General features: G+C 36.9%; 1 protein-coding gene across 10 annotated transcripts in view; it reads right to left on the bottom strand.

Annotated features, from left to right (window-relative positions):
- GPHN (gephyrin) overlaps nt 1-13,471 on the bottom strand; it is a 290,823-nt gene that overhangs the window by 89,370 nt on the left and 187,982 nt on the right. For all 10 annotated transcript variants that reach the window (XM_080396441.1, XM_080396439.1, XM_080396435.1 and 7 more), the window contains one exon: nt 11,217-11,351. In XM_080396441.1, coding sequence (XP_080252567.1) covers nt 11,217-11,351 — 135 coding nt within the window. The remainder of the gene's footprint in view (nt 1-11,216; nt 11,352-13,471) is intronic.

The following is a 13,471-nucleotide window of genomic DNA, read 5'->3' as shown; positions in this document are numbered from 1 at the left end:
AGGCAATTAGACGGGTAAGCAACCAAAGAAGTTGAATTTAACAGAATGAACTGTATTAACAAATTTTAAATAGCTGTTTATGAGAAGGCTGGATAAAAGAACAGTTGTCTCTTAATTCTAAAAACTATTATCTTTTCCAACACCTTTATTTTCTGATTTCCTAGTACTGTGTGTTGATGTTTAGTGATTGCTACAGTTTAATGGGACTACTTAATGGAATGGACTTGGTATGTTAGGGATTACAATAATGTTTTCCAACTTTTCTGGATAAATTGGCTATAGGGCTTACCTCATCTCATTGCTTAATGACTACTTCTCATCTGAGGTACTTTGAACTGTCATTTATTGCGCTTAGAACGATAGAATGGAACCACACCAAAAAAGCAAGTAAAGCAGCAATGACATGGTGTACACATACCCCTCCGGTATGGTTCCACAGTACCTAGGCTCAGCTGTGACAAAAAAATTATGTGTACCCACATGTACAGAGATTTTTTTATTAAAAAAAACAATCATCCTGAGCAATAGAGAGGCACAGAATGAGGATTACACACACCAACAGGTATATAAGAGGTACTAGGCCACATACTAAGTATGTTGAATGTTTTCCTTTACCAGCCAGTAAATAATGCACGGGAACTTGGCAGAAGAATGCTAAAGAGAGAGGATCTTGTATGTTCTTCTGAAACCTTCTGGGGAAATACTTGTTAAAAATAGCTACAGTTCAAAAACTTGGGGAATCAATGTGGTGTAAGAATCTACTTAATGAATAAAACTTTTAAATTCTGATAGCAGTTGCTCAGGCTAAGTCCTAAAAGACAGTGTTTTGTCTTGGAAAGATAAACAGATGAATGACTATATTCACACTTGATGCACTGCTGTGCTGACCTATAAATGCAACTGTAACATGATTCTGAGAACTAGCTTTTTGTAAAAGATAAAGCCTTTCTGCTTGGGCAATAAAGGTACAAGAAACAAGACCTTGATATAAAATAATAAAAAAAAAATTCTTAAAATTGAGATGAGGTCTACATCTCCTATGTCTTGTAGAAGGTATCTTGTAAGTGCCATGCAAAATCAGATGACACACACACACAGTTAATGGTCTACATGAGCCTTGCATTCAGGCTCAATCTGTTTTTTAGATAAACAACTGACTCCTCGGACATTGCTTCTGTGATCACATTAGACCAAGAATAACTTTGCAGTTTCATACTATAATGAAATTGCCTGATTGCTTAACTACATGAAGATAGATTGGCTTCCAAATGAGAAGTATTTTTAATACAGATGCAATAAACCCAAAGTGAACAGGTATTCAATTCAAATAAGACTGATCTTGAAAAATACATTTTTCTGTATCAACAGACAACAGTTTTATCTACCAAGGGAAATAAACTACCACCTCGGTTAGCCTTTTTCCAATACACTGTTCCAACTGAAGATACTTTGACAGAACAAAAATAAACTCTTGAAATACTTCGTCTCTGTTTTCTTGAGCACAGAAGAACAAAAATCCATGCCAAGAAGGTTACTAGGTCTAGACAAAGAGCCTGGCAGACATGAAAATAAAAGATTTTGTCTAAGCTAGACATTATTAAGTACAAAATGGAGTTAAAGTAATTTAAAACAAGGAGTAAGAGATTCCTTAAACATACAAACAGAAAAAGAGAAAGTAGAAATGGTACCATTTCAGGTTGGGAAGGCATCTAGGGTAGAGTAAGTAATAAAGAATAATACCTTGCCTGAACTTTGATTAGGAACAATAATACATGACATGGGAACAAAGGCGTAGTAATCAATGAGAGTTGGTATAAAGCTCTATTACTTTTTCTGAGTCAACTGCTCTTATAAACAGATGAAATGTAGGACAGGAACATATAGGAGTAAAAAGGCAGGGTAAGGAAATTGCTTGCTGGAAGGTAACAATGTATTTTGCTGAAAGAGAAACAGGTGGAACAGAAGTTTGGAATACAGTTTGCAAACGAGTCATGTAGAAACTGACCTTATCTAGTATTTTCAATAATGATTTTGAGACAAAAGTTAGGAGGGTTCTCAGATAAATATGGGAGGTTTCATCATTACAGAATATTGAAGTAATCTCATCAGCAAGTATCTGATAACATTGAAGATTGCTGTAAAAGAATGGAGTGAAATTTAATGTAAAGTTCTGAACTAACAAGCATCTTTGCTGCATGGGCAAAGATTTTACAGTTGGAAAAAAGACAGAGATTAAAAATCTATTGTACAAAACACCACTAAAATCTCATATAAGCAGATACACAGTTTTGGTGACTCTAATGAAGGTGAAATCTACAACAAATGCAGGAAAAAAAGCTTTGAAGGAGATTTTTTTAAAATATGAAGGAGTTTGACTTAGGTAATTCATAAAAATGAAACCTGAAAGTTTCTATGCATCCCCTTTATAAGTCAGTCTGAGAAATGAACACATGATCAAGAAAAGATTGGTCTATTTAAGTTAAAAGGCCAACAGTGGCACAAAGGCAACTGAGTGCACTGACCAAGGAGATAATGAGGTTCTAAAACAGGGCTGGAGACAGCAGTGCAGAGAGGAAAACTATTTTCAGTTTGCAAATTTTAGATGGTATTACATATTACAACATTAAAAAGTATTAGATATTGCCCAAAATAGGAGATAAGGTTCATAGAACCAGGAGGTGCCATTTACTTTTAACTCCTTTATTTCCTAAAAACCTTTCCAAAGGTGAAACTAGACTTCAGGGAGTACTAGTACACTCACTAAATAACTTGCAACTTAAAGGCAATTTGATATTTATATTATCCATGAGAAAAGCAACGCCTGTGCTTTAGGTTCTTGCTTCTCTCTCAAATCTTACATCAGGTAGATGCCACCTACTTCTGCAATGGAACCAGCAAACCTTTACTGCAAATGATACAGTAACCGCAGTAACAAGCAAGACTTGAAAGAGATTTCCTGGTCTAAATTTCAGTTTTGGCTCCTGTGAATAGATAACTGCTTGCTGCTGCTAGACTACCACCGCTCCTTACAGCACTTTGAGTTGCATGTGCACATGAAATGGAATTGTTATTATTACACTGCAAATCTATAGAAACATGATATGATATCATGCAAGTAGCTTGCTTCAAGAGCAAGCAAATACAGACTTCTGTACAAGAATACTCCTTCAATAACAGATATATTAGAAGTGGTAGAGAAAAAATGGAAATGTATGGATGTGAAAGCACCAGAAAACATAGCAGAAGTGATATGAGAAAAATATGTTGATGTCAGGCATATTAGTAGTTCAGTTAAGTTCACAGCACAGTTAAGTTCATGCAGCTTCTGGGGATACCCAATCAGTAAAACAGGGCAACCTAAAATAATTTTCAGACCCAAACAAAGAGCTGAGCCACTGAAATATGATGTTTGAATGATAAAAAGCAGGTTTAAATAAGGAGAACACAGGTCCATGAGCAAATCTTGCAAACTCAAGAAGTGGAACCAGATCGAGAGATAAATATCCCTTTAACTGTCAGATCCTAAACAGGATATATAAGGCACATCTGACACTGACTTTATGGATACCAGTGTAGAGAAGAAACCTAGAGAAATTGTGGAGAACTTGATAGCTGGTGCCCAATGTCCTACACATCATTTCAAGCAATCTTGACCAGACAGGTGGGTACACATATATGGATGTCTGAATGCTGGACAGACTACTGAATGCATGTATCTTCGTGCTCTTGAGTATGTAGATATGAAAGTGTGACTGAAATACTTTTTGTTTTAAAATAGGATCACCTACCTGTCCTATAATAAATGGCATTAAACTTTGCTACATTGTCACTAAATTATTAACTATTGTAAGAAAGTAACTAGAAGAAAGAGGATCATTGTCTATCCTTGAAAGTATGTTTTTAAAATTTCTGATCCTTTTATCAAAAAAAGAACACAGCAGTAAGTGATATGGATTATTTATTATGTCAATAGTCAGTGAAGGAACAGAAGAAAGCCTGCCCATGCCCGAGCTGTTGATTATGATCAGGTTAATGTATGAATGGCTGAAATTACAGATTGGCAGAGATTGAAGTGCTAAAAAAGAGGAGCAGTAGAAAACCAATTCCTACAAACAGAACCTATGGCTATATGAAAATTCAGCATGTAGATGCATAGTTTTCCTTTTGGAATCATATTTCATAACGTAACAAAAAAAAAAATCAATTGGCACAGGTAGTAAGAACTAAGATCCCCAAGGAAAAGAGAAGGAACGGAGGTGGAAAGTCAATATTGCTCCAGGAGGCCAACTCAGCAAGACATCAAAATGATCACCAGGCAGCAAAAGATTCAACAAGCATTGGTGAAAAAGCCAGAACAGATATATTGAAAATGGAGCTAGCAAGTATTTCTGTAGAAGTGAATTCACAGTGATTTCTATATGAAGAAACTGGATGAAAGACAGATGTAGCTACACTGCTGTTTGGAAAAAAACCAACAACAACCCAATAAGCAAAATCAAAACCCCTTGTCTTGTGATACATCAGAATTCAAACCAGAGATTTATTTTGGATAGGAACCAAAAAGGTGAGGTAAGGAAACTAATGCAAGAAGGATGCACATCTTTTCCTTTTCTTAAAGTAATGCCAAACTGAAGTTACTAGAATTTGAAAAAAAAAGCCCAACAACTGGCCTTTGAAAAAGCATAACAATAAACAAGAACTCTTGCCCCCAAAACTAATTGGAAAAAACATTTCAAGAAGGAACTGACAAGCTGATGCAGCATAAGCGTATATAGATCAGAACTCATGCAATGCACGTGTAAGCTATGATGTCTGTACTGAAAGATTATTCTCTTCTGGACGATAGTTTAAATTTGAAAAAAGAATTATTTTCAGGGAAAGATTGAGAAGCTTATTTCTGACATGCTTGAAAGTTCACTGGACTCAGGAAAAAGAATGGAATTTCGTAGCTTAATAAAATACCAACTGGTGACTAAGAAAGAGAAATATAAGGAAATTTCACACATTAGAGCTTTTCATATGATTCAGTATGTAACAAGTCTGAAAAGCAGCTGATTCTATGAATTCAAGAACTGTTCTGGATAGCCAAACCCCAACTGCTCTAACATTCTTCTTTAGCCCTGGTATAAACAGTTCTTGGGCATAAGACAAGGAAGGGAACTGGATTTTGCCACTGCTATATTATTCAATACAGATTCCAGTTACCAACAAATATTATCAATGAATATGGTACTACTTAAAAAACAGATATATGATAAATAAAAGTAAGTCAAGTAAATACCTCTACTGAAGTTCTATGTTCATCTTAAACTTGATGACACAAGTTTTCATTCTGCCTCTCCAGTGACTTGTTGATAGGTCTATTTTGGTACTAACAAAACCCCCAAAATCCTACCCCAGTATTTTTCAGTCCTCCTATGAAGGGAATCTTCTATTTCAGAAAGGATTTTAGTAGACTTCGCTTTTATTATTTATGATGTATTTGGGTTTTTTTGATATCCTAAGCATACAAAGCTGCTTCTTTCTTAGGTACAATGTCTCAGTTCTGAAGCTGTGGTATTTAGTATTTTCAACTAACAACAACCACCACCAAAATGTAAACAAATAATAAGACTTGTTAGGAGTCAATCATCCACATGTTTTGCCAGGACTTTACACAATGAGGAAAAAAGGCAATGACTATCTGGAAAATATTCTAGTATCTTAGTTAGTAACTGATTTGAAAACCACTGCTGCACTGTACTGAGGAGAACCTAGGAGGGTACAGTAGATTGGTGTGTGTTAGTAAGCAGGATTCCTCAGCTTAAGGCCATGCTGGCTTCTTTCTACTGCAATTTACATTCTCTCAGCATCTTTTCACTAAATATCATTTTTTTGTAATCCTGGAATATGCACTAAAAAAAAAATTAAGAGGACATAAAGCCCAGACATAATCAAGAAAACACTGGTATTTTTAGCAAGATCAAATATCTAACTAGGCCCATGTGTCTATAAACAGCTACCTGTTTTACAAGAAAAAGCAAGAAACCCTTGCACTACTTGGTGTGTGATTTCTTCTACAAAGACCATCCTAACAATTTAAAACATCCTTTGCATTTTTCCATGCTCCTCAACCATATCACAGCTAAACAGCTGTGCTAAAGCACTTGCTACTTAAGTCAAGCAAGTTCCTATGCAAACTTAATAAATAAAAAAGAAAAAACTTTACTTGGGCATTTAGTGTATGTGTACAAACGTCAAAATTTATTTACACACTTTCCATAGCGTTTTCACCTTGATGACCACCTTAAGAAGAACTAATAGGAATCAAGTTAACAAATATAAGGTTTAATGCACTCAATGTACACAAAATATCTACCCTATGGATAAAACATCTTGCCAAATCATGTCCTGAACAGCATCTTATTATTAACTAAGAATTTCTGGTAAGCAACCTGATCTTTCTTCTGTTGAAAAATCTGCAACAATAATTGATACAAAAGCATCTTCTCAACTCTACCTGCTCCCATCTGCTAATGTCATTACTTCACATAGTAGTTGTATACTAAAAGTCACAACACTAGACTGAAAGCATAAATCATGATTAGGTTTAGTATTAATTTGTAACTCATTTGACTGTGTGACAAACTTGCACATTCAACATTAACACTATGGTTCATGACAGGTGTTCAAAGCATAATTTCTCATTGACAGCAATCATGAGAGATGATTGAGATAATGAAGTATTTTTTGCCACAGAAATAATTCTCATCAGCCTTTTATTTTTTTTTTAAATGTTTAATGTATTTTTCTAGGCTTTTTCATTTCAGAAATTCTCTGCAACTGAAACATTTACATAAGCCACAAGTATTGTGCTTTTTTACTTTAGGACTATTAGGTCTTTAAGTGAATGTCAACTTACAAATGACACAGATAACAGTTCTTAATAGGAGACAGCTACAGAAAGTTACAGAAAGTGATCAGCTAGCAGAACTAAACATACTATGCTACAAAGAAGGTGTGAATGGAGTGGTGGACAGATTGGACAACAGTCTTGCTAGAATCTAAAAAACTTCTGAAGATCAGCCTTGCTTGCTCATTTTAGTTGTAAGATAGAGCCTACAGACTTTTCTTACATAGGAATTAAAAGCTACCTGTCACAACTACAAATACGTAAGGATGTAACTTACCACCACCTAAGGTTTTGTCTGATTCGATGTAACTAAAAAATGGATAGCTAGGGAAGGGACAGATAACCAGCAAATAAAGTAGAGAGAGACTTATTCTTAAGCAGAATGTAAGGACTGTAGGGAATGAAGTAACAGGATGAAAAAAAACCCACCACGCTCTTGTTTTAAAAGTACTATAGTATACAAGTTCCTTAGGATCCTTCATAATCAAAGATAACACTGAAAGAAACCTTGCACATTGAAGTGGAAGAACTGAACATCAGTGAGACTGATGAGATTGCAAAGTGAAATACTTTAAACACCTCTTGTCACTGAAATGTATTCCTGGTGATAATTTAAAATCTGTCCTTGGCCTTCTGTATTTGCTTCATTTGACTCTGAGACACAACACTGCCAAAAATTAAAATGTTGATTACATCATTTATGTATGGGAGAAGTGAAGACTTCAACTTAAAAGCTGTGATTTTCTTTTGTACTAGTATCATCTCCCTAAGAGTAGAACAAAATTAGAATTTTGAAAGGATGACTCAGTCATTTGCTCTGGATACATTCTTTAAAGTTATCTGAAGTTATAGATCTAAAATTTTATACCCTAAGTTTAAAAAAAGCCCCAAGAGTCAACATTATTGGGAACACAAAAAAATATCTCCATATTTGTAACAGGTATTTTACACTACGTAGTGTATTGATTTTGTATCTGAAAAGAACGTTGCATTTAACTTCATGAAAATCCCAACCACAAACATACACCAAAATACAGTAAGAACTTGGAATCTGAGCAGCTACTGGAAATCACAAGAAAAATCTGCAAGCCACACTGTGTCATCCTAAACTTTTGTACGTGAATTATTCAGCAAATTCACCGAACTTTGTTGAGAAAACAGTAAAACTTTAAAATGACCAAAACTATTTTGTAAAAGATAAAAATATCTGTCACAACCTCTCTATCAACTTTATGGTTGAATGACTGAAAAAAGGAGGACTGTTAGTGCAGTTTTCCCCTGAGTAAAACTTAGATTGCTTCTATATGTGAATCCATCTACTATAAATATGGTTTAAATGCTCTTTGAGCCACAGTAGATTTTGCTTGAAACTCAAATGCAATTTAGAGAACCAGGAAGGTGTTCTACAGAGATCTATTAAAAGCTAACAGAAGCAAGGTTGCTTAGTTTTGGGGATGCACCTAATGACAGACAGAGCAGTTCCAATGGAAATTTGTCTTGAGAAGTTCTGACCTCCCAAGAGGCTACAGTGAAAAATCTAACTACTTCTTTTAAAAAGAAATTAAACTTTTGAGGACTCATTGAAATATACAGGCTCTCAATACTCAATATTCATCATTTACTACTTTGTTAGAAAAAGAGATTTTCAGAAAACATGGAAGATAAAGTGTAAAAAGTAAAGGAAATTTAAAATTAAATCCTGTATTTTATCCATATGATCTGTGTGTATATATAAACATCACCAGGTTTTCCAGTATATAATTATGAATAGTTTAAGACCTCTCCTAACTGATCAATCAGGAACATTAATAAAGCATGCTCCCATACCTTCTCTCCAATACCCCCATGCATTAGTAACCTGCTACTTACATTCATTCAATAGCTCTGCTCCTGTCATTGCAGAAGCTCGATCTTTTTTCTGACACACACAACTTTCTCCTATTCAGCAAATTCAGTAAGAGAGATGTAAAGATTTATATACATTTAGAACAAAACAAAACCCCAAGAAAATGGCACAACAAAATAAACTGGAATATACAGTTGACAAAGAAGTATAATGCCACTAGATCTATGGTTAGACCACCACTCCAGACAGTATGTATAAACAAAGAAAACTGAACCGTTTTTCTTTCTGAAACTTCCTCTCCTTTGTTTCATTTCATACACATTTTGGAGCCTTGAAATGAGTTCCTAAACCATCAAATGAGAATACTGAAGATACACACTTGCAGATTAAAGAAGGAAAAAACCCACCCTGGAATATCAATTGGATGCTGAGGTACAATTTATCTTTATTCTCACCACTGTGTGGATCAAGAGGTCCACTGTAAATTTACTTCATATTGCATTATCAGAAAGCCAGGATCCAGAAGGAAAAACACAGTAAGTAAAGACATTTAGACATATTGAGTATCTTGAAGAATATGAATGAACCATGTTTCTTGACAAATTCAGATGACATCTGAGAACTTGAGGGTACTGAAAAGGACTGAACAAAAAGATAATGAATACTTATTATTTTAAAAAAAAACAAACTAAATTGAACCAAGAGCTCTCTAAGGGGCAAAGAAGCTTAAACTTTTGTGCAAAATCCAACCTTTAGGTAATAGCAACAGATGAGATTACCCTTCAAGTTTATTTTCCAGCTGGGCTTTCCTAGATCTTTCCCTGTTACCAGCTTGTACCACCCACTTTCAAAAGATGTCACAGAAAAGCTAGACTAGCTAGATGTTCCTTGGCACTCCTGTTATAAAAGTGGTGCAGTCTCATACATTTTGAACAAAAAACTAATTTTACAGTAATACATGAAAAACAGGGCTTAACATGAAATAACAAAGTATAATCCAATTATAAGAGCTCATCTCAACTGATTTCCTGAAGAAGAGTTTCAGATTTTTAATCTGTTTTGAAGTTCTTGTAGTTTCCTTCTGTAATCTCTGAATCTTTGAGGACAGTCTAGAGGAGTGCATTCTGCTTCACAACAGATAAGCTTTACTCCTTCCCACTGTGATAACCTTCCTGAAAATATACAGGCTTCATCTAGAGCTATTTCATAGCAGTGCTGTCTCTTATGCCTGTTACTGGTCTCTTTTGGTTTTCTTTGGACACCTTTGTTTTGTTAACAGGCATAAAACTCAATGCAGTTTTTGTTTCGTATCACTCTTCTGCTCTGAGTGTTCTAATGTAATAAGAGTTTTGAGTTCTCTGAGGTTTTATTTTTAAGCCATCAGAGAAGTGACAATTTGTTAGCAAAAAAATGAAGGACCCGTCTGCAGGCAGAATTCACTGAACATCTTTTTAAGAAAAGCAGACTATATAATGAAGTTCAAGTATGCTGTCCATCAGAATAATTTGATTCTGTTACAGTGGAGTACTGCATAAAACAATCCCATAGGCTAAACCAAAACATTTCTATGGGTGGTTGCCAATAAACCTTGTTTGCTGACAGAAAAGAAAAGAGACAGCAGGAAAGAAGAACTAGCAGATGCTGGCAATCACTTCAGGAAGCAGAATAACCTTCAAGGATTGTGAATTAGATGAGGAAGAATGCTATTGTTTACCATCTGTTATGGGTCTATTAGTATGTCAGCATCCAGTGCCACAGAAAGATCCTTGCGATGTGAACGCACAAAGTGAATTCAGACAGTTTTCTGCTGCTGAAAGGAATCCTCTGAAGGTAAACATTACAGGCCTTGCCACTGGTCAATTCACCTAGTTTTTGATGTATGCTATTTAAAGTCTGATAAAAAGAGAAGATAATAGAGTTCACCTCAATGATTAAATAGTAATAACTGAGTAATAATCCCACAAGGTTGGCATTAAAACTTTCTTTCTATTCAATTTAGGCTGGTTTTTGTTTCCAAATGTCAGGCAGCAAATAACTAAGTTTGAGCAAAACCAGTTGTTCTGAGAGTGTCTTAAACCGAACAATAATAAGGCGGGGCACAGAACTGCCCCATCCCAGGCTAGAAATTTGCACATACATTTTGTTGACAAAATACCACTTGCTTAAAATGTTACTCAGTGGCAGGATTTTCTATGTTCCTGGGGCTATTAAAGACATTCAAGGTGTTAACAATTTCATATTCGTGATTGATATTGCAAGAAATAACATGAAACTTCAGTAACCATAACACGTTGGTGAACCCACATATTACAATTGTGCAACAGTGCACACGGTATGAGCTATACTGTCTTGCATTTATCTGTTACTTAGAATAATACAACCCTTGCATGCGAACCAACCTTGTTCAGCAGAAGCAATACATTAATGTGATAGATTACATGTCTAAGCATGGAACTTGCAAGGCATAAATGTACTTACTTTTGGTGTTGGGCAGGATGCAGTGGAGAGACGAGAGGTGGCCTGGGCACGAGGAGATTCTGAAGGAGTAGTACTGAGGGAGGCTGTATCACGTGGGAGCACCTGAACACCACGAGAGATGATGGAATCTGGAATCTTAAAAGGAGAGAGATGGAATTAATAGTAAAAAATATACTGTATTTCAAAATTATGCAAAACCTTACATCAAAAATGTAGGAATATCCCTCTCCTCAGTCTGCATACTTCCTCATAGGCAGTGCTGGCAGTGGTTAATGGCATTCACTCACAGTTTCAGTAACAAATACATAGCAAATATGTAAGATTATATTCTAACTGAAGTGGCACAGAACATATCATTTATCCTGAAAAACCTATGAATCAGACATACTAAAACAGGAAATAATAAAAGTATTGTTTTCCCTCTTAAGCCTCTGTTTCAAACCTAACAATGATCAACAGCGATTTCTAACTGTGGCATGACAGGAGGCAGACTTCCCATTCTCTAACTAGGGGACAATATTCTGAACAGAAAACCATTTATTAGCAATGACTGAACACCTCTGAAGAAATGTCACACAGTGAGAAAATTTTTCATAAGAAACGTCATGCAGTGAGTAAATAATTTTAATTCTGTGTACTGAAGACTTTTATTTCAGCTACAAAAATTCTTGATATAAGGTTTGTGCTGCAAAAGCTACAGGCCTCTCTGGAGGGAATACAGGAAAAAGCACTAGAAATCACCATGCAAAGCCAACAGACAGTTTAAAATGCATCCTGAAGGGAAAAATAAAAATTCATTCTTCTTTCTTTCCCACATAATGTAAGAGAAGGCCAGCTAGGAAAGCTTATCTGTCCTGAAGAACATGACTGGCAAACTGGTAGTGACAGACGAGAAGAAGGCTGAGGCACTCAACAAATTTTTTGCCTCAGTCTTCACTGTCAACCTCTCTTCCCACACCTCTCAAGGAGATGGACTCCAAGGCAGGGACTGAGGGAGCAAAGCCCCTCCCACCGTAAGAGAAGATCAGGTTCATGACCACCTGAGGAACCTAAACATACATATGTCTATAGGACCTGATGAGATGTATCCCAGAGTCCTGAGAGAACTGACTGATATAGTTGCCAAGCCATTCTCCATGATATTTGAAAAAGTCATGGCAGTCAGGTGACGTCCCTAGTGACTGGAAAAAGAGAAACATTGCACCCATTTTTAAAAAGGCTTGCCAGCCTCACCTCTGTGCCTGGGAAGATCATGAAAGTGATCCTCCTAGAAGCTATGCCAAGGCACATGGAGGACAGAGAGGTGACTTGAGACAGCCAGCATGGCTTCACCAAGGGCAAGTCTTGCCTGACCAACCTAGGGGCGGGCCTTCTGTGGTGGAGTAACTACATCACCGGGCAAGGAAAGACCTACGGATGTCGTCTACTGGACTTCTATAAGGTCTTTGACATGGTCCCCCTTAACATTCTTCTCTCTAAATTGGAGAGAGATAGATTTGATGGATAGACTGTTTAGTGGATGAGGAAATGGCTGGACAGTCACATCCACAGGGTAGCAGTCAACAGCTCAATGTCTGAATGGAAATCAGTGATGAGTGGTGTCCTTCAGGGGTCTGTACTGGGGCCAGTACTGTTGAATATCTTCATCAATGATATAGTGGGATTGTGCGCACCCCCAGCAAATTTGCAGACAACACCAAGCTCAGTGGTGGGGCTGACATGCCTGAGGGACAGGATGCCATCCAGAGGGACCTGGGACAAGTTTGAGAAGTGGGCCTATGTGAGCCTCATGAGGTTCAACATTGCCAAGTGCAAGGTCCTGCACCTGGGTCGGGCAACCCCTGGTATCCATACCAGCTGAGGGGTGAAGGGGTTGAGAGCAGCCCTGCTGGGAAGGACTTGGGGGTACTGGTGGATGAAAAGCTGGACATGAGCCAGCAATGTGCTCTTGCAGCCCAGAAAGCCAGCCGCAACCTGGGCTGCAACAAAAGAAACGCGACTGGCAGGTTGAGTGAGGTGATTCTGCCCCTCTACTCTGTTGAGGCCCCACCTGGAGTGCCATATCCAGATATGGACTCCTCGGCACACAAAAGCCATGGACCTGTTGGAGTGGTTCCAGAGGAGGGTAACAAAATATCATCAGAGGGATGGAACACCTCTTCTACAAAGAAATGCTGATCAAGTTAGAGTTGTTCAGCCTGAAGAAGAGAAGGCTCCAGGGAGACCTTCTTGTAGCCTTTCAGTACTTAAAAGAG

This window comes from Falco punctatus (genome assembly GCF_963210335.1).
Source record: "Falco punctatus genome assembly, chromosome: 7".
Lineage (NCBI taxonomy): Eukaryota > Metazoa > Chordata > Aves > Falconiformes > Falconidae > Falco > Falco punctatus.
This window is presented reverse-complemented; position numbering and strand designations above follow the sequence as displayed.